Raw genomic sequence first — 19,935 nt, forward strand, 5'->3', positions numbered from 1 at the left:
CCCCCTTCCCACAGTGCCACTGCCCCCCTTCCCACAGTGCCACTGCCCCCTTCCCAAAGTGCCACTGCCCCCTTCCCACAGTGACACTGCCCCCTTCGCAAAGTGCCACTGCCCCCCTTCCCACAGTGCCACTGCCCCCTTCCCACAGTGCCACTGCCCCCCTTCCCACAGTGCCACTGCCCCCTTCCCAAAGTGCCACTGCCCCCCTTCCCACAGTGACACTGCCCCCTTCCCAAAGTGCCACTGCCCCCCTTCCCACAGTGACACTGCCCCCCTTCCCACAGTGACACTGCCCCCTTACCACAGTGCCACTGCCCCCTTCCCACAGTGCCACTGCCCCCCTTCGCACAGTGGCACTGCCCCCTTCCCAAAGTGCCACTGCCCCCTTCCCACAGTGCCACTGCCCCCCTTCGCACAGTGGCACTGCGGCTATGCTTCCTGCTGTCTTGGTGAGTTCCCACTGTGCCAGTCCCTGGTGAAGATGAGGTGGAGTGCCCGTCCTTTTGTCTGCAGGCCTTGGCTGTCCTCCTGCAAAGCACCTCCTGGTTTCTCACCCGTTTCCCTCGGGTTGTCCGTCTGTTTTTATTGATTTAGGGCCGTTCTTTATACATGTGGATGTGAGTGGTTGGTCAGTCGCGTGAATTGTGACCACCTGCTCCCACTCCACAGCGTGCATCTTCACTGTCTTCAGTGTCTTGAGGTAGACTCATTTTTAATGCTAGCATTGCCCACCTTGCCAGTCTTTTTCATGGTTCATGCTATTCGTGTCCTGTGTAAGAAGTCTTCCCCTATCCCCTATATTAGGCCTTCTTGCATTACTATAAAGAAATACCTGGCTGGGCACGGTGGCTTACGCCTCTAATCCTAGCACTTGGGGAGGCTGAGGCAGGCGGATCACGTGAGGTCAGGAGTTCAAGACCAGCCTGACCAACACGGAGAAACCCCGTCTCTACTAAAAATACAAAATTAGCCGGGCGTGGTGGTGTATGCCTGTAATCCCAGCTACTCAGGAGGCTGAGGCAGGAGAATCACTTGAACCCGGGAGGCAGAGGTTGCGGTGAGCCGAGATCACACCATTGCACTCCAGCCTGGGCAACAAGAGTGAAACTCCATCTCAAAAAATATATATATCCCTAAGACTGGGTAATTTACAAAGAAAAGAGGTTGAACTGGCTCACAGTGTGTCAAGTCCTGCAGCTTGAAGTTATAGAGTATATACAAGTCATTCCTGCCAGAGACACCAACGTAGCGAGAGAATCTCTTAAAATTCTTTTCTGTGGTCCTGTTTCTATGCACATTCTTAGAAATAGCGGGGAGCCACGATTTCAACCCTGGGCCACACTGTAACCACTAAGCCACTCTGCGCCCTCATCCAAGTTACACACTCAGGTCGACCGTAGCTTCCCCATCCTTTACAGCATCCCTGCCCGATGCTAAGATGACAGGAAAGAAGGACATGGGGTCTTCAGCAAAGTATCACAAGTGACTCCAGACAGTCTGTGGGCAAATGCCGAAGACAGAAGCCTGTGGCTCACTTCCTGTGCAGGTGGCACAGACCTCCCTGGGCAGGGGAGGCGCTCACAGGCTCTGCAGGCTGGCTGGAGGGCGCTGCCGCTTTCTCAGCAACATGCTTTGCTCTGTATTTCGAAATCCAGGTGGTCGAGATATCCAGTCTGACAGAGCACTTGCTGACGGAATGTGACAAAAAAGACAGGTTTGGAAAGTGTTACCGTTGCAGTGAGGCTGTTTTCAAGGAAGAGCTGCCCGGACACATAAAAAACAAGGATTGCAACCGTGAGTGCCCCTTCCCAGGCTCCCGTGCCCTCAGGTCACCAGGTATCCTCTTGGAGAAAGTGCCACTGCTCTTGGGCCTCTGCAAGGGCTTGGTGAATTAAAGGGCACCTGCAGGCAGGCCAGCAGCATGTCTTGTCACCTGTCATTCAGGGAGCGACTGAGTCTTTTTTAAATCATTTCAGCTGCCAAACCAGAGAAGCTGGCAAACCGGTGTCCTCTGTGCCATGAGAACTTCAGCCCTGGAGAAGAGGTGAGGGGCCTGGGGGGAAGGGACCAGTGAAGTAGGTGACACACCTGTGGATGACGGTGGTGGTGACAATGGTGGTGTTAGTGCTGGACCATAGCCACAGAGTACAGTACATGAGTGTTCAGGGAGTGGAAAGCGTCTAGTGAGCCCTGTCTGAGCAGTTGTTCCATTTACCTACACGTTCACATGATTTCCTTCCTACATTTACGAATGGTTTATCGAGAAGCCTCAACTCACTGAGGCCCAGCCTGTGTCACTGGGATACAAGCATGAAATGGTTTTATTTTGTTCTGGTCATTGCCTTTATCCAGATAATGAGGCCCTCAGTGACATCTTGGCCAGATTCTGTAACACTGCAGTCCCTTTTGCCTAATAAAACCTAGCCCTATTTGGTTAAACGATTCTCTTTCCTACCTGATTCCAAGCTCTCCTCCCTGCCCCAAGTGCACTACGCTGTGACTCAGCAGGCTTAGTGGGGACGGCCGGCTCATACATGCCCACCCTCCGCTCCCCCATGTGCTCGGCTCCTCTGGCATTGGAGGCAACGAGGAGGGACATGGCGTGCAAGGCTCCATGGCAGTTATTCTGGCCCTGTCCAACACGATGGGCTGGCGGTGCCCTCTTTATGCCAGGCAGCGAATGCTGAGCCCTGGGGCCCTGCTCAGGACCCAGTTTTGGAATCTGGCTCAGCCACTTCCACTCCAACCTCCTTAGCTCCTGCCACCTGCAGTGTGTCACTGTGTCCTGCTGCTGGCTCCCCTTGTCCCAGCCTTCTGGGATATGGTACCAGCAAGATGGCTCCAACCCAGCCACTGTAGCTTTCTCTTGACCGCAGAAAACTCACACACCAAACAGAGAAGACAGCCCCCAGCCACTCTCAGCCCTAGTGTCTACCCAGTTATCTGGCTCTCTCTGTCTGTCTGTCAGTCAGTCTCTCTCTCTCAAAATTTGAAATGCATCACAGAGTACGCAGAAAAGCAACAGAAACCCTCAGGACTCTCCCTTGTAGCAGTCACTGAGCTTGAGCAACTAGCAACTCAGCCCGTCTTGTTTCTCCCGTGCCCCCACGTGCTCCCCTGTCATGTAATGTTGAAGCCAACCCAGACGGCACATTGTTTCATCTGTAAACGTTCCCATCGGAGCTTTCGGAATCGGGACTTTTTTTTACACAGCCGCAGCAGCAGCCTCAGCCTTCCAGACATCAGTCAGATTGCCGCCATCTCATCAGGTCAGAAGCATTTGATTACCGGGATCCATAGAAGGCCCCGGTGCCTGGTTGGTCTGTTTTGAACAGGTTCATTCTTTTGTTCTTTTTCCTTACGATTCACTTGGTGAAGGAAGAGGCTGTTTGCCCCATAGGGCTTGCCATCCTCTGTATCTGCTGACTACGTCCCCTTGGGGGCGCTTAACCTGTTTCTCTGTCCCTGTATTTCCTATAAACAGGAGGTGGGATCTCTGGGCCCCATCAGGTGTGCACAGGCTCAGCGTGGGTGTGGCTGCTTTACAGGCAATGCTGGTGTCACCCCCGGGAGGCGCGTGATGTGTATGACGGTGGCAGCTGCTGATGCTCAAGGCCTCACCCACTGACTCAGGAGGGAACTCATTCTGTCATCCCTCTTTCGTTCATCTGCTGGGATATTCCTCTAAGCAGAAGCTCGTCCACTCTGTGGTTACCCTGGGTTAGACTTTCTATTGGAAAGGCAGAATGAAGGTTTAATTTTTTTCCTTGGTTTGCTGGTTTTCAGAATAGTAAGCTGAGTCACTAGCATCTTCCATGGCAGCTAATTTGTTTTGTTTTGTCTGTAGTGTCGTTATGAACCATGGATTTAAATTATTTGATGTGTTCCAGTCACTGCAGTTACCATGCTTAGTGATACGTGAATTATCCCAGCTCTGGCCTATGGCAGACTCTTCAGCTGGGCTCCTGAGGCCTGGATGAGACCCACGCAGCCTCAGAGAGCTCCCTCCTGTTTGGTGCATTCCTGCCCCGGACCTGAAATCAGCCATCTGATCACAGAGGCCTGGTTCCCATTAGCAGGAATGGATGTCTCAGGACAGCGCTGGGGGCCTCATGCCCACTGCTGCTGGGTGGGTCGCTGTGGCTGGACTCTCAGTGGACACAGCCGGGAGAAATCAAGGGAAGTAAGCTCCATCACTCATGCACACACACTTCCCCTTCCCGTCCTGAGCTGCAGGCTTTATTTAACCTTGTCTCTCCCAACATCTGTGTCTCCTTTCTTACATCCATGGGCCCCGGTTCCCAAAGGCCCAGGAGACAGAATTCAGGTATTGGAGGCGACCAGTTCACCTTGGCCCCCACTGCACCTGGGGCAGCCCCAGCACAGTGGCACCTGCACCGCCAGCAGGAGATGCCACTGGAAATTAGATCTGTTCCCAGTTCTTGTCCTGACCACATCTGCCACTGGTGACGGGGGTCCCAGTGGCCCTGTGTTGGAGGGACTTGGGTGAGCCCTGGCTAGCAGTGCCACCAACTGTAAATACATTCATTTTATATTACATTTCTAGGGGACTTTAAAGAATTAAGTTCTGTAATTACAGAAGACATGTTTCCAGGTCGATAGAATCAGGCATCTTAGAAGAACCCCGGACAGAGGCTGCCGTCCTGCCCCGCTTCCATCCGCCTTCCTCCACCCCAGACGGAGGCGCCGTCCTGCCCCGCTTCCATCTGCCTTCCTCCACCCCAGACGGAGGCGCTGTCCTGTCCCGCTTCCATCCGCCTTCCTCCACCCCAGACGGAGGTGCCATCCTGCCCCGCTTCCATCCGCCTTCCTCCAGGGGCTGCTTTTCCTACAGGGCATCCGGCCCCTTTTCTACCCAATATAAGCAGCTCTCACTGCACATACATCTTTTCCGCTGGTTATCTCCAGAATGTAGGAGCCTTTGTGTTTGCATTCGAGTTGTTACCTTTACTTGTCCTTCCGTGCAATGCCCATCGTCCCCTCTGATTTCAGTTATTGCCATTGGTTTCCTGCTAGGAGCAGTACTCAGATTCTCCTGTAACCGCCTTTTCTTCCTTCCCTTCTTGTTCCCAACATCTGATTTGAATTGACATCCTCTTACAGGTAGTACCTGTAAAGCTGTCACCAGGCATATCTCATGTGTCATCTGCTTTCCCTGTATCTAATTCTCTGCACTGCCTTACACATCACCACACACCCTGCAGCATAAGCAGAAAACACACACTCACTTATTACCTCACAGGTTCCCTGGGTCCAGAGCCAGGCTTCATTCTCATCTGTCGGCCCTGCTAGGGAAGGACTCACTTCCAGGCTCGTCCCAGCAGCTGGCAGTAATATGTTCTAGGGGGCTGTCAACCCAGAGCCACTCAACTCCTAGAGGACCCCACCGTCAGCACCGGGGGCCTCTCTGCTGGACAGCTCACTTCCTCGAGGCCAGCAGGAGGCTCTGCCGCTCTAGCCTGCTGAGACACGTCTTTCTAATTTCGTGTGAATTGTTTTGCCATTCGTTCTTCAAATATTTTTCCTCTCTTCAGCGTTCCCTCCCTTCTCTCCTGCCTGCAGGCTCGTGAGTGTGAAGACTGCTCAATCTGTTCTGTGGGTCACTGGGCTTTGTCCAGTGTTTCCTTTCTGTTCTAGTTGAATGGCCCCGCGCCCTTTCTCCTTCCATCTCCAGTCCTCTGTTAAGTGAATATTCCATTTTCAATCTTGTACTTTCCAATTCTAGTATTTGTGTTTGGCTGGGATTTCTTTACAGGTTTCATTTCTCTGCCGAGATTCACCTCTGTTCACTCATTAAGATCACCTGTTTTTAACAGCTTCACGGAGATCTAGTCTGCACAGCCTCTCCCCATGGACAGATAGTGGGTTTTCATGTATTCAGGGTTGTGCAACCATCCGCACACATGTGGAACTTTTCCATCACCCAAAAGACAGCACTTTCTACATGTTGCCCCTTTTCTCCCCAGCCCCCTCTCCAGCCCCTGGCAACCATCTGTCTAGTTTTGGTCTCTATGGATTTGCCTACTGTGGACATTTCCTGTAAATGGAATCGGACTCTATGCGGCCTTTGTGTCTTTGACTTAACATGTTTTCAAGGTTCTCCCGGGTTCTAATAAATCAGTAGCACTTCATTGCACGTTTAAGTCCTTGAACATACTAGGGATCTGCTTTAAAGTCCTTTTGTGCTAATTCTAACATCTGGAATTTTTCTGAATGTGAAGGGGGTAAACAGTGAAGTTCAACACCCTCCACACTGCTCAGAAGAAAGCTCCGAGTGGATCTGAGATTCAAATGTGAAAGGCCCAATTATGAATCTCTCAGGAGATGCTAGAGATAAGAGAATAGCCTTCAGAATAGGAAGGGATTTCTCAAACAGGACACAGAAAGCTTAAGCCTTGATGGAAGAGGCGGATCAATTCAATTAGATTAAAATGAAGAACCTCGGGGCAGAATTTGGGTTTTGTAAAATGAAAAGAGTTCTGGAGTTAAGCATCGTGAACGTGCTTAACGCTACTGAACTGTACACTCATTTTACAATGAAACTATTAAATTGTAAAAGGTGAGAACCTCCTCTTCATCAAAGGACATAAATAGACTGAAAGGCAATGCTGGGGATGAAAAATCATTGACCATTATTCTTCAAAGTGAGTGGAAGGCAATGTCCCTGCAGGGTTTGAGCGGAAGAGTGGGCATGACCTGGTGGGCCCCACGCCAGCCACTTTTGCTGCTCTGTTGAGAGCAGCCTGTGGGACAGAGAGGTCGGGTGGTAGCAGAGAGCTAAGTGGCAAGAAGTGGTCAGATTCTGGACACGCACTGCAGGCAGACCCAGGACTTGGCCGGTGGAGCCCTCACAACATGGTGAGGGAGTAACTGCGGTCAGGAACCCAGGGCGCTCAGGAGCTTAGCCTGGAGCTGTGGAGTTAAAATGCCTGTCAGACGCGCAGGCCGGTAGACAGGTGGCTGCAGGTGGAAATGTGGGGTTTGTAAGCGTGTGTAATAAGTGGGGTTAAGGTCATGATACTGGAAACACTCTTCTAAAGGCAAGTGTAGACAGAGGAGAGGCCCACAGGCTAAGCTCCAGGCAGAGTGGGAGGAAGAAGCAAACCAGGCGCTGGGAAAGAAATGCATTGGGGAGGAAGCCTGACGAGGGTGGCGTCCTGGAGGCCCCAGAGCACAGCCCATCAGAGAGGACGCCCTGCTGGCCTGGCTGGGCTCAGCTGATCGCAGCTGCCCGGCTCTTGCATCTGCACTTGGCCATAGGGCGGCCAGGCGGCTCTGCTGGCCCTGACTGGGCTCACACACGCGTGTGCCTGGGGTCCGCAGCCGGAGACTGATTGAGGATGGTCTTGGAGGCAGCTGCAGCACTTCAGCTTTGCTTCCTGTGTCTGACCCCAGCACGCCAGCCTGGGCATGGCGTTCCCGCGGCAGTGGCAGAGGGCAACAGCAAGACAAGCCCAGGCGCATGAGTTCATTTCAGCCTGCCCTGCCACGTGTCTGCCACTGTCCCATTGGCCAAAGCAAGCCACAGTCACCCAGATTCAAGGGATGGAGAGGGACCCGCCACCTCTGTGCTGGGGAGAGAGGAATTGGAGCCTTAGGGCAGGCCGTGTCCCTCCACAGGGGAGGGGGAAGCAACTGCACCCCATGTGCCGATGGGCCACGTCCTGATGAGAAGGCGCCCCAGCTTTAGGGACATGAAGGTTGCCAGTGGCCTGGAGAGACCAGAACCCAGGCCTGCTGGGAGCAGCTAAAGCGGGACAGGAGTGGGCTGGGCTGGGGCTGCAAGTGCTCCAGTATCTTGAGGGCTGCTGCAGGCGACCAGAAACTGACAGCCGCTGGTGAGAGTGAGAGAGGAACCAGGGAGAAGCAGGGCTGTGTCTGGTGGAGATACTGGTCCACCAGAGAATGGGAGAACGGCTGGAGCAGTGTCCCTAGGGAGCGTTGTTTGTTTTTGAGACGGAGTCTCACCCTGTCGCCTTGGCTGGAGTGCACTGATGTGATCTCGGCTCACTGCAACCTCCGCCTCCCACGTTCAAGCAATTCTCCTGCCTCAGCCTCCTGAGTAGCTGGGATTAGCTGGTGGGGACACGAGATGTGCCACCACACCCAGCTAATTTTGTATTTTTAGTAGAGATGGAATTTCACCAAGCTGGCCAGGCTGGTCTCGAAATCCTGACCTCAGGTGATCCACCCACCTCTGCCTCCCAAAGTGTTGGGATTACAGGCGTGAGCCACCGCGCCCAGCCTCGCGAGTGTTGTTTAAATAGAAGGGAAGAAACCACGAACAACCCGAATGTCCAGAAGACTCAGGGAATCGGCGGCCCCACATTTATATCCAACAGGGGGACGGGATGAGCTCCCTGTCCCCATGCAGACGGTCCCACAGATGGTCCTAAAGGAAAGAAGCTGGCTGCCCAGGCAGTCAGGCCTGCGTAAGCCCCACATTCTGCAGGGTGAGTGCATGTGGCGTGGCTCAGGAGGAGTAGGGATGAAGAGAGTGGGAACTCCACGAGGAACCGTGGGCAGCAGGCTGGCGGGGAGCCCGCAGGGCCTGGTGCGTTCTGTCTTCTGGCCTGGAACGTAATCACGCGGGCGCTCTGCTTCTCACCCTTGCATTTGCGTGCGTGCTCTGCTGTGCTCAGAGTCACTGACGCCAAGGGCCCTGTGTGGCTGGGTGGGGATGCAAGATGCAGGCTTGCCTGGCGACAGGACTTCGTGCTTCCTGAGTTGTACCCCGCACAGACTGCAGAGGCTGACATAACATATCCGAAGGGAGGTGCCCAGGTGAGGGAGCCGTTCTTCTGCGGCTCTTGCTGGAGCGGCCACCCCTCATTTTCAGCTGGCACAGCGAGTCCTTTTGGGTCTGAGGTAGCGTGCCAGGTCCGTCTCACCTGATTAACACTCTGTGTGCCTCCTCTGCTGCAGGCGTGGAAAGCTCATCTGATGGGCCCAGCCGGCTGCACCATGAACCTGCGCAAGACACACATTCTGCAGAAGGCCCCGGCACTGCAGCCAGGTGAGGGCCAGCGCCGCTGAGCAGGTGTAGTCTGCATCCCTCCATTTTGACTTATTCAAAAGAGCATCCCCGGCCAGGGCAACATGGCAAGACCCCATCCCTTTAAAAGCAAAAAAAAAGCATCCCAGCCTCTCTTCATGTTCTGGTTCCTTAGTAAGCAGGCTAATAATCATAAGCGTGTGACCAAAATCCTTCTCCACGTGCAAACTGGCTGTGCAGTGCAAAGGCTTCACAGGTGGCCTAGGATTCACACTCCAGTCCTCTGTTCTTTCTACATCACTGACTCAAGTGTTTAGAATCAGGAAGCTGGCCAGGCACAGTGGCTCTCGCTACAATCCCAGCACTTTGGGGGCTAAGGCAGGCAGATCACTTGAGGTCAGGAGTTCGAGATCAGCCTGGCCAACATGGTGAAACCCTATAAAAAATTGGCCGGGCACAGTGGCAGGCACCTATAGTCCAGCTACTCAGGAGGCTGAAGCAGGAGAATTGCTTGAACCCGGGAGGTGGAGGTTGTGGTGAGCCAATATTGCGCCACTGCCCTCCAGCCTGGGTGACAGAGTGAGACTCTGTCTCAACAACAACAACAACAACAAAATAGGAAGCTGAAGAGTAGACCCTACCAGGCTCAGCCCTGGCTCCTGTAGTCAGGTGACGGCCATCAGCATGGGCCTCGGACGTTGTTGCTGGGTGTCTGATCACTCCCGGCCACTCACACTGTGGCCACAGGTTCTGCACCTGGTCCATGGGTAGGAGCGCCCCTCCTAATGTGGGTCCTGTGCTTGCTCTGCAGGGAAAAGCTCAGCTGTGGCCGCATCGGGCCCCTCGGGGTCAAAGGCCGGAAGCAAGATCCCCACCCCGAAGGGCGGACTGAGCAAGAGCTCCAGCAGGACGCACGCCAAGCGCTGATGCAGCGCTCGGGCTCTTTTGTCTCTGTAAGGGACGGAGCAGGTCTCCTGATTCTCCACCATTTCTCCAGAACTCTCTGGCCTTGGTGACCCCATGCTCTGGCTGCTGTCCCCAGCTCCCAGCCGTGCACGCCTCTTACATGTCTGTGCCGTCAGCTCTCGTGCAAACAGTATGTATGGAACTAACCAAAGATCCTGTGTGCAGTGCCAGGACCTTGCTACACTGTACATTAAGCCTTCAGGGCTGTCTCAGGCCTTCCTTAGAATCAGAAGAGGAAGCATCCTGTTTGGAGAGAGCCAGAGAGCACTGCCAGGGAGGCGCTAGCGCAAGGCCACGGTCAGCACAGGCACGGTCCCGCTTTCCTTAGTGCTTGGAGCAATTTCCATAAAATATTCACCAGAAACCTTTTGCACATCAGTCTCTGCCACACGCAGTAGAATTTCCGCAGGGCTGTGGCTCGGCCAGCAGTGGTTCCAGGAGAGTGGCGGTGCGCACAGGCCTCCAGCCATGCCTTCTCCCCTGCAGGCCCCGTCTGCTGGGCCTGCTGCCCAGTGCACTCAGCCCCGGGTAGCAGAACTCACGTTCCCACTATAGCAAGAAATAAAGGCAAAAGAGAACATCTTTTTTTAAATCGTAGTTTTTTTGAGAATTGGTCCCACCTCAGCCGCACCTTGCAGGATGCTTCTCCAATAGTGCTGCCTCTGTGACAGGCGTCAGCTCCCTGCTGGAATTGAGGTAGACACAGGTGTGGGCCCTTCCCGTGCCTTTGCTCAGAGGCGCTTCACTTTCTCCACACTTTCGAATTCCTGAAGACATGTGGAGGAAGTCACTGTTAAATGAATTTCCACCTGATCACCCCTGTGTTCACAGCAAGCAGAAGCCCACTGGTATAGGCCTCCCGCCCCTTCCACATCCATGCTGTGATTGGATCCATCAGTTTACTTTCTTCAAAGAGTTGATAGGATGTTTAAAACATCAACACATTGCTTAAAATGATGAAACCAACCCTCAAAAAACAGTCTCCTAACCAGCCATCCCCTCCTGTGGGAGTGAGCTGGGGGTTTTGTCCATAGCTTTGGTTGGGCCTGTGTCACATCCAGGCAGCCATGTGGAGGGAGTCAGGGTCTGTCTGGAAGCGTCCACCCTCTCGCTGTCCCAGCCTGTGCTCCCAGGGGGCCTAGGCTACCGTAGACTGAAGGGCAGTCCCCTCCCACCTGGTGCCCAGGGCTTCTGCTTGCCTCGCTGGTGTTGCATGGGCCGACTTCAAAAATGATAGTTAGAAAGGTTTGGGTTGATGGAGTTTGTATTAATGCAATTAGTGTATAAATATGTTTTAATTGCCAACCGTGTGAAACAACAAAATATCTAAAAACTAATCCCTATTTGAAAAATGTACTCCCTGGCCTGGATACATTAATAACCATAAATTTGCATGAATTAATCTCCACGTTTGGTAAACTAATACCTCTGGTTGACTCAGAATACTGAGTAAGATATAAGACCTACCAACAACCTTTAAGAATATGCTCTGCTAAATGTTGTTTGTCTGTTTGTTTGAGACGGAGTCTCACTCTGTCGCCCGGGCTGGAGTGCAATGGCGTGATCTTGGCTCACAGCAACCTCCACCTCCTGGGTTCAAGCAATTCTCCTGCCTCAGCCTCCCTAGTAGCTGGGATTACAGGTGCACACCACCATGCTCGGCTAATTTTTTGTATTTTTAGTAGAGATGGGGTTTCACCATGTTGGCCAGGCTGGTCTCGAACTCCTGACCTCGTGATCTGCCCACCTCAGCCTCCCAAAGTGCTGGGATTATAGGCATGAGCCACCATGCCCAGGTTAAATGTGTTTAAAAGATAAGGAGAGAGGAGGCCGGGCGTGGTGGCTCACACTGTAATCCCAGCACTTTGGGAGGCCGAGGCGGGTGGACCACCTGAGGTCAGGAGTTCAAGACCAGCCTGGCCAACATGGTGAAACTCCATCTCTACTAACAATACAAAAATTAGCCAGGCGTGGTGGTCTGTAGTCCCAGCTACTTGAGAGGCTGAGGCAGGAAAATCGCTTGAACCCAGGAGGTGGAGGTTGCATTGAGCCCACATCATGCCACTGCACTCCAGCCCAGGTGACAGAGTGAGACTCCGTCTCAAAAAAAAAAAAAAAAAAAAGTGTAAGGAGAGAAATAACTTTAAAGTTTATTAGACAAAACAGAGTATAGATGCCAAGATGTCTGTAAAATGATTTTTTCTGGTTTCAAAGAGATGTTGGCCATTATTTTCTAATCCATTTTTAAAATACAGACAAAACACTTCTTTAAACAGAACAAGAATGAGAAAAGTTAACCAAGGAATTATTCTTTTCTCACCAATCAACACTTTTAAGAAATACATATATATACACATATACACATGTCTTCTATATATTGTAACTTAAAGAAAATATTTATAAAAAGACTTCATTTTTAGTGATTGACAAGCAAACTTGGGTTCATTTAAAACCGGTTCCTCTTTTATTAGTTACAGAAGAATTGTGGGGTTTTTTTTGTTTTTTTGTTTTTTTGTTTTTTTGCGGGGGTGGTGGAGTTTGAGACAGAGTCTTGCTCTGTTGCCCAGGCTGGAGTGCAGTGGCGCGATCTTGGCCCCCTGCAACCTCCGCCTCCCAGGTTCAAGCGATTCTCCTGCCTCAGCCTCCCGAATAGCTGGGATTACAGGCACCTGCCACCACGCCTGGCTAATTTTTTTGTATTTTTAGTAGAGACAGGGTTTCACCATATTGGCCAGGCTGGTCTCAAACTCCTGACCTTGTGATTCACCCACCTCGGCCTCCCAAAGTGCTGGGATTACAGGCATGGGCCACTGCACCCGGCCCAATCATGTGTTTTTGTTGAAATGATCCTGCCAGTGATTAGTGGCTATTGAGAGTTTTACAGGGTTATACATTGTTAAGGGACCAAGAATCAAGTACAAAAAATTTAAAAGGAACTGTAAAATCCCTTGGCCGTTCATAAATAAATATCTAAATTAGGAATACTAATTAATAATTGAATTTTCACTCATGAGTATGTTCTGAATATTTAATATTTATTTCTATTATTTTCATATGTTAAGATATTCCATTAAATCTAACTTAAAAGAATTGTATGTGTAAATTGGCATTAGGATACAAATGTAAATATTTTTAATGAAATTTTGCAACTTTTTAATATTTTAACATAGTTTTCTATTTGTCTTTATTTCAAGTACCAGAATTACAAAATATCTAAGTAATATATTTTTGTTGTTGTTTTAGGGCTTAAGGGTTAATTCACCCTGAGTATATTAATATAATAAAAAGATCACTAAATGTTTTGTCACTTTATTTCAACATTACAATTAAAAAGTAATTTGTCAATTACATTTACTTTAATAAACATGGAAGTGTAGCCCAGCCCTGAAACCTTAGAAAGTAGATTGAAAATTGCTGAAAAAAGACGCAGCAAATATGAAGTTGCCCTGAGGGTTTGGTCCCTAGAATAAGTAATTTGTCAAAACAAGTTCACTGCTGGAGAAACTGGACAATCTGAAGCCACATGGCGATTAGAGAAAATGATTGACCAGTTTCATCCTGTGGAATAAATTCAGAATGTTCTCTAAGTTCTCTAATTGTGCCCAGTAGAGGATTATACTTTCTAGTCTCTTCATGGGTTTTCCCCCCCTTTGAAAGAGGGATTTTACCAGCCCTCAAGGCTGTTTTGCTTTTCAACTAAGCACTGTACCGTGGTCACCCACCTACTGCCCAGCAAAGCCGGGGGCAGTGGCTGTGGCACCCTCGATTGGAAAGCTGGGTGGGCTGCCGTGGGAGGAAGGTAATGGCCAGGGTTCGGGCACTGAGCCTGTGAGCCTCTACCCTGCGGGGAGGTGTGGCCTTAGACTACCCAGCGGGACGGAGGCGGGTCCGCGGAATCCTCACCACGACCATGCAAGGCCGGTGTTGGCATCCTCAACAACAGAGCAGAGAGTTAGCCGCCAGGCATACAGCCACAGCTGCAGGACAAAGCTGCCCCCGCTGCCCTCTGACTGCAGGGAGGAAGGTGCTGGTCCAGAGGAAACTTGGCACTCTCTGGATCTTGAAAGTAGTATGGGGGATCCTGACTCCACTGATGGATCAGTTACCAGGGAGTGTTTGACCACAGCTTGCCTCTGCCTCAGTTTCCTCACCTGTAAAATGGAACTGAGGGTCCCTTTGCTGTGCACTGAAGAGGACACACACTCTAGGCACTTTCCAGCCCTCTGCACAGCTGGCCTCAGGGTGTCAGGCACCTGCCCCTAAATGGGGAGCACTTCTGAGGGTCAGCTGAGGTGGGGCCCAGCTGGCAGAGGGCAGTGGGCAGCCCAAAGGCAGGGGAGCCCCCATTGCCCACCCACCCAGCTGCAAACTCCCACCAGAGCATCTTCCAAACTCTGCTGTTCCCAGGGCATCCGTGCTTCCTGAGAATGAAGCCCTGGAGCAGGGCCAGGGGAAGTTGTTTTTTTTTTGAGACAGAGTCTCACTCTGTCACCCAGGCTGGAGTGCAGTGGTACAATCTCGGCTCACTGCAACCTCCGCCTTCCGGGTTCAAGGGATTCTCCTGCCTCAGCCTCCCGAGTAGCTGGGACTACAGGCACCTGCCACCACGCCTGGCTAATTTTTGTATTTTTAGTAGAGACAGGGTTTTACTATATTGGCCAGGCTGGTCTCGAACTCCCAACCTCAGGCTTCCCAAAGTGCTGGGATTACAGGCGTGAGCCACTACGCCCAGCCTGGACCTTTTTTTTAGATTCCAGAGACAGGGTCTCACTCTGTTGCCCAGGCTGGAGTGCAGTGGTGCTACCATGACTCACTGCAGTCTCCGACTCCGGGGCTCAAGCCGTCTTCCCACCTCAGTCTCCTGAGTAGCTGGGACTACAGGCGCAAGCCACCACCCCCAGCTAATTTTTGTATATATATATAGTAGAGGTGGGTTCTCACCATGTTGCCCAGGCCCCCCACAAACTATTTGATCACCAACATCAGTGTCCTCAGCAACCCATTTGCCTCTGTGATGTGGATTTCACACCTCCTGTGTTGTGGCAGACTGCTGTTACTACTTGAGACCATCATTATGAGACTGAACAAAGGGGGACAAACATAGAAATGAAAACTTAAAAGTAACTATTTTAAAGGAAGGGTAACACGGGGAAGAAGAAGAGAGCTCCCCGCTTCTAGTGAGCAAAGGCACCGCCCGAGCTTCCACAGCCCTTCCTATTTATTGGGTAGCAAGAGCAGGGAGGAGGAGGTAATGATCGGTCAGCTGCTTAATTGATCACAGGTTCATATTGTTACTAACAGGCGTCAGATGTACCTAATCACAAGAAACACTGCGCTTGAGGTGTGACTGTCCTCAGCATTCCTTCTAGGTGGCAGACGCAGTTTGTCAGTTTGCCAACATTCTGCATTTATGAGAAACAGTTTGCTGTTTACTCACGTCGCCTCCAGTGGTATACTGAGTTGATCACAACCCTCACTCTTTCAGCCTGCAACACTGTGTTACTCTAGGTAGCAGCGTCAGGCAGCATTCTGTTGCCTGGTGCTGGGAGATGAATGTGCCCCGCAAATTCACAGGCTGGAAACTCACTGCCCGGTGCCACAGTATAGGTAGGTGGGGCCTGACGATAGGCCCTACCCACATGGTTGGATTTGTGCAACAATCAAAGGACTTGGGGCCAGACACAGTGGCTCACACCTATAAACCCACAGCCCTTTGGGAGACCGAGATGAGAGGATCACCGGCGTCCAGGAGTTCAAAACCAACCTGGGCAACATACTGAGACCCCATCTCTACAAAAAATAAAAAATTAGCTGGGCATGGTGGCATGTGCCTGTAGTGCCACCTATTTGGGTAGCGGAGGCAGGAGGATCACATGAGCCCTGGAGGTCGTGGCTGAAGTGAGCCATGATCATGCCAGTGCACTCAGTCTGGGTGACAGAGTGAGACCCTGTCTCAAAAAAAAAAAGTGGGCTGGGCGCGGTGGCTCATGCCTGTAATCCCAGCACTTTGGGAGGCCAAGGCGGGCAGACCACCTGAGGTCGGGAGTTCGAGACTAGCCTGACCAACATGGAGAAACCCCGTCTCTACTAAAAATACAAAATTAGCCAGGCGTGGTGGCACATGCCTGTAATCCCAGCTACTTGGAAGGCTGAGGCAGGAGAATCGCTTGAACCGGGGAGGTGAAGGTTGCGGTGAGCCGTGATCGTGCCATTGCACTCCAGCCTGGGCAACAAGAGTGAAACTACATCTCAAAAAAAAAAAGTGGGTGGGAGGTCTTGGGTGTGGGATCACCCTCCACCTTCCACCCTGTGAGGACACAGCCTGCCTTCCCTCTCTCCCTCCAGAGGATGCTTGGACTCCCAGCCTCCACGGCTGTTAGAAAGAAACCTCTGCTTTCTATAAATTACCCTGTCTCAGGTATTTTGTTATAACAAGCAGACTAAGACACCTGATCCTCTTTGTTTATTATTGTTTGAGATAGGGTCTTGCTCTGTCATCCAGACTGGAGTGCAGTGGTGCAATCTCAGCTCATTGCAACCTTCAACCTCCTGGGCTCAACTGATCCTCCTGCCTCAGCCTCCTGAGTAGCTGGAACTACAGGCACATGCCACCACACCCAGCTAATTTTTACATTTTTGTACAGGGGAATCTCACTATGTTGCCCAAGCTGGTCTGGAACTCCTGAGCTCAACTGATCCTCCCACCTCAGCCTCCCAAAGTGCTGGGATTACAGGTGTGAGCCACCACACGCCCTGAGTGGTCCTGTTTAAAATGCATCCAGTGGCCAGGCGTGGTGGCTCACACCTGTAATCCCAGTACTTTGGGAGGCCAAGGCAGGCAGATTACTTGAGGTCAGGAGTTCGAGACCAGCCTGGGCAACATGGTGAAACCCTGTCTCTAGTAAAAATACAAAAATCAGTCAGGTGTGGTAGCAGGTGTCAGTAATCCCAGCTAGTTGGAGGCTGAGGCAGGAGAATTGCTTGAATCCAGGAGGTGGAGGTTGCAGTGAGCCAGGACTGCACCACTACACTCCAGCCTGGATGACAGAGCGAGACTCCATCTCAAAAAAAACAGTGTCCAGTGCTGGGAGTTGCCCCATAAGAAGAGAGTGGCCGGTGCTCAGTGGAGGCGCTCAAGCTAAGGGTGCCCTGTCCCCTGACCCTAGCCACTCTGACCTTGGCTTCTCAGCTGTCTCCTCAACTCTGGGAGTCTGCTGGGCTCTGCCACCCAGGCTGGAGTGCAGTGGTGAGTTTGATATGGTTTGGATCTGTGTCCCTGCCCACATCTCATAATGAAATGTAATCCTCAATGTTGGAGGAGGGGCCTGGTGGGAGGTGACTGGATCATGGGGGCGGATTTCTCATGAAGAGGTTAGCACCATCCCCTTGGTCCTGTCCTGATGATAGAGAGTTATCATGAGATCTGGTTGTTTGAAAGTGTGTGGCACCTCCCTCTCACTCTCTAGCTCCTGCTTTGCCTCCACCCTGAGTAAAAGCTCCCTGAAGCCTCCCCAAGAAGATGCTCATGGCCATACTTCCTTCACAGCCTGCAGAACCTTGAGCCAATCAAACCTCTTTATAAATTACCCAGTCTCAGCCGGGCACGGTGGCTCACGCCTGTAATCCCAGCACTTTGGGAGGCTGAGGCAGGCTGATCAAGAGGTCAGGAGATCGAGACCATCCTGGCTAACATGGTGAAACCCCGTTTCTACTAAAAATACAAAAAAAAAAAAATTAGCCAGGCATGGTGGCGGGCGCCTGTAGTCCTAGCTACTTGGGAGGCTGAGGCAGGAGAATGGCATGAACCCAGGAGGCGGAGCTTACAGTGAGCCAAGATCGTGTCACTGCACTCCAGCCTGGGTGACAGAGCGAGACTCCATCTCAAAAATAAAAAATAAAAAATAAATAAATAAAAATAAATAAATAAATAAATTACCCAGTCTCAGGTAATTGCCTTTTACAAACCTTATCACAACCTACACTGACCATCTACAACATGTTTGGACTTTCTGACTTGTCTGATACTTCTCTCTTTTCTAGTCATTTTACTTTAGGATAAGAATTTACCACATAATATCCTTTCTTATATAAAATTATTTTCTTTTCTTCATATCCTTACCAAAAATACATCTTCATAGCCAAAACTTCTTTTATTACTCTCTCCCCTACTTACTAGTTTCTTTTTTTATCTTTCTTTGTAAATAACTTTTAAACAACTTTCAAATTACATAAAATTATATTTTATCTCAATAAGAATACAATTTACACAACTATATATTAATTAGAATTCCTATTCTTAGTAACCTTAAATTTTAGTGAAAACCCAGGAAGCAAGAAATCTTGAACTATCAGATGTTATTTTGTAGATGAAACCATTCCATAATTTTTAGAAACACATTTTCCCATAGCACAGTCTTTTCTTAATTGGAAATGACCCAGACATCTGTGGGCGGCAAGCCATCCAGGTGCCGAGGCAAGAGACCGAGGGCACGAGCTGTTCCAGTATAATAAAATATATAAAACAACAAGAGTTATACTAGATCTAGATCATAGACATGATTATATATGAATATCATTAATCATTAGTTTGTAGCAATTACTCTTTATTCCAATATTATAATAATCCTCGCTCTACAATCATAACCTAGGAAAAACCAGGCCATACAGAGATAGGAGCTGAGGGGACATAGTGAGAAGTGACCAGAGGACAAGAGTGCGAGCCTTCTGTTATGCCCGGACAGGGCCACCAGAGGATTCCTCGGTCTAGCGGTAACACAGCATCTGGGAAGATGCCCGTTGCCAAGCAGACCATGGTCTAGTGGTAGTGTCAGTGTCAAGGAAAAACACCTGCTACTTAGCAGACCGGGAAAGGGAGTCTCCCTTTCCCCGGGGGAGTTTAGAGAAGACTCTACTCCTCCACCTGCATCTGTAAAAACGGGAGTAACTAATGTATCAGCTCTGGCATTTGCTGCCGAGAGGGGTCCGGGGAGGGTTGTATGGGCCCAAATGTGAGTAATGTAGAAAGGAGAAGACCTTGCTCTGGGCACAGACTGAAACCTTTGAAAAAGAAAGAATAGGTTATCATCAGGCAGAAATTGGATTAAGGCAGTTTCAATGTCACGAGCAACATGTACTACCTATGCTGAATCAGAGACAATGTTAACTGGTTCAGGGAAATCTTCAAGGATGGTCATAACAGCACAAATCTCATCTTGAATTGTACTCCCATAATTCCCATAATTCCCACAAGTTGTGGGAGGGACAAGGTGGGAGATAATTTGAATCATGGGGGCAGTTTCCCCCATACCGTTCTCACAGTAGTGAATAAGTCTCATGAGATCCGATGGTTTTATCAGGGGTTTCCGCTTTTGCATCTTCTTCATTTTCTCTTTGCCACCACCTTGTAAGAAGTGCCTTTCACTTCCCGCCATGATTCTGAGGCCTCCCCAGCCATGTGGAACTGTAAGCCCAATTAAACCTCTTTTTCTTCCTAGTCTCGGGTATGTTTTTATCAGCAGTGTGAAAATGTACAAATACACCTAGTGAGGAGAGGGGAAGCCTATCTTGCTGCTTTCTGACAACCAGATGGACCTAGTCTTGGCCACTGGGATGCAGACTGTGCCTAAGCACCCTCGGAGGGGGGTGCAACACTAAACAGAGACACAAACAGAAACAGATGCAATGTAGACAAAGCCCTCCAAACAGAGGGGAAATTGGAGCGAAGTCCTGAGGTCCTGTCCCAAACCCAGACGGCACCACGGAGTGACCTGCGTTAGGTCCAGATGGCACAGAGACCCAGGCGGCACCACAGAGTTACCTGCCTTAGGTCCAGATGGCACAGAGACCCAGGCGGCACCACAGACTACCAATACTAGCTCTAGACAGCTAGAGTCCCAGATGGCAGACGCAGAGGATTTCCAGGTGCACTTCAGTCCACATCCCACATGCTGCTT

At 50.7% G+C, this 19,935-nt stretch overlaps 1 protein-coding gene across 3 annotated transcripts in view; it reads left to right on the forward strand.

The window, feature by feature from the left end:
* Positions 1-11,513, forward strand: part of CEP104 (centrosomal protein 104) — a 43,988-nt gene extending 32,475 nt beyond the window's left edge. For all 3 annotated transcript variants that reach the window (XM_024254767.3, XM_024254754.3, XM_054542374.2), the window contains 4 exons: positions 1,656-1,794; positions 1,977-2,044; positions 8,947-9,037; positions 9,828-11,513. In XM_024254767.3, the coding sequence (XP_024110535.2) occupies positions 1,656-1,794; positions 1,977-2,044; positions 8,947-9,037; positions 9,828-9,943 (414 nt within the window). In that variant the 3' untranslated portion in view covers positions 9,944-11,513. The remainder of the gene's footprint in view (positions 1-1,655; positions 1,795-1,976; positions 2,045-8,946; positions 9,038-9,827) is intronic.
* Positions 11,514-19,935: the final 8,422 nt, after the last annotated feature.

The sequence above is a fragment of the Pongo abelii genome, chromosome 1, assembly GCF_028885655.2.
Source record: "Pongo abelii isolate AG06213 chromosome 1, NHGRI_mPonAbe1-v2.0_pri, whole genome shotgun sequence".
Taxonomy (NCBI): Eukaryota; Metazoa; Chordata; class Mammalia; order Primates; family Hominidae; genus Pongo; species Pongo abelii.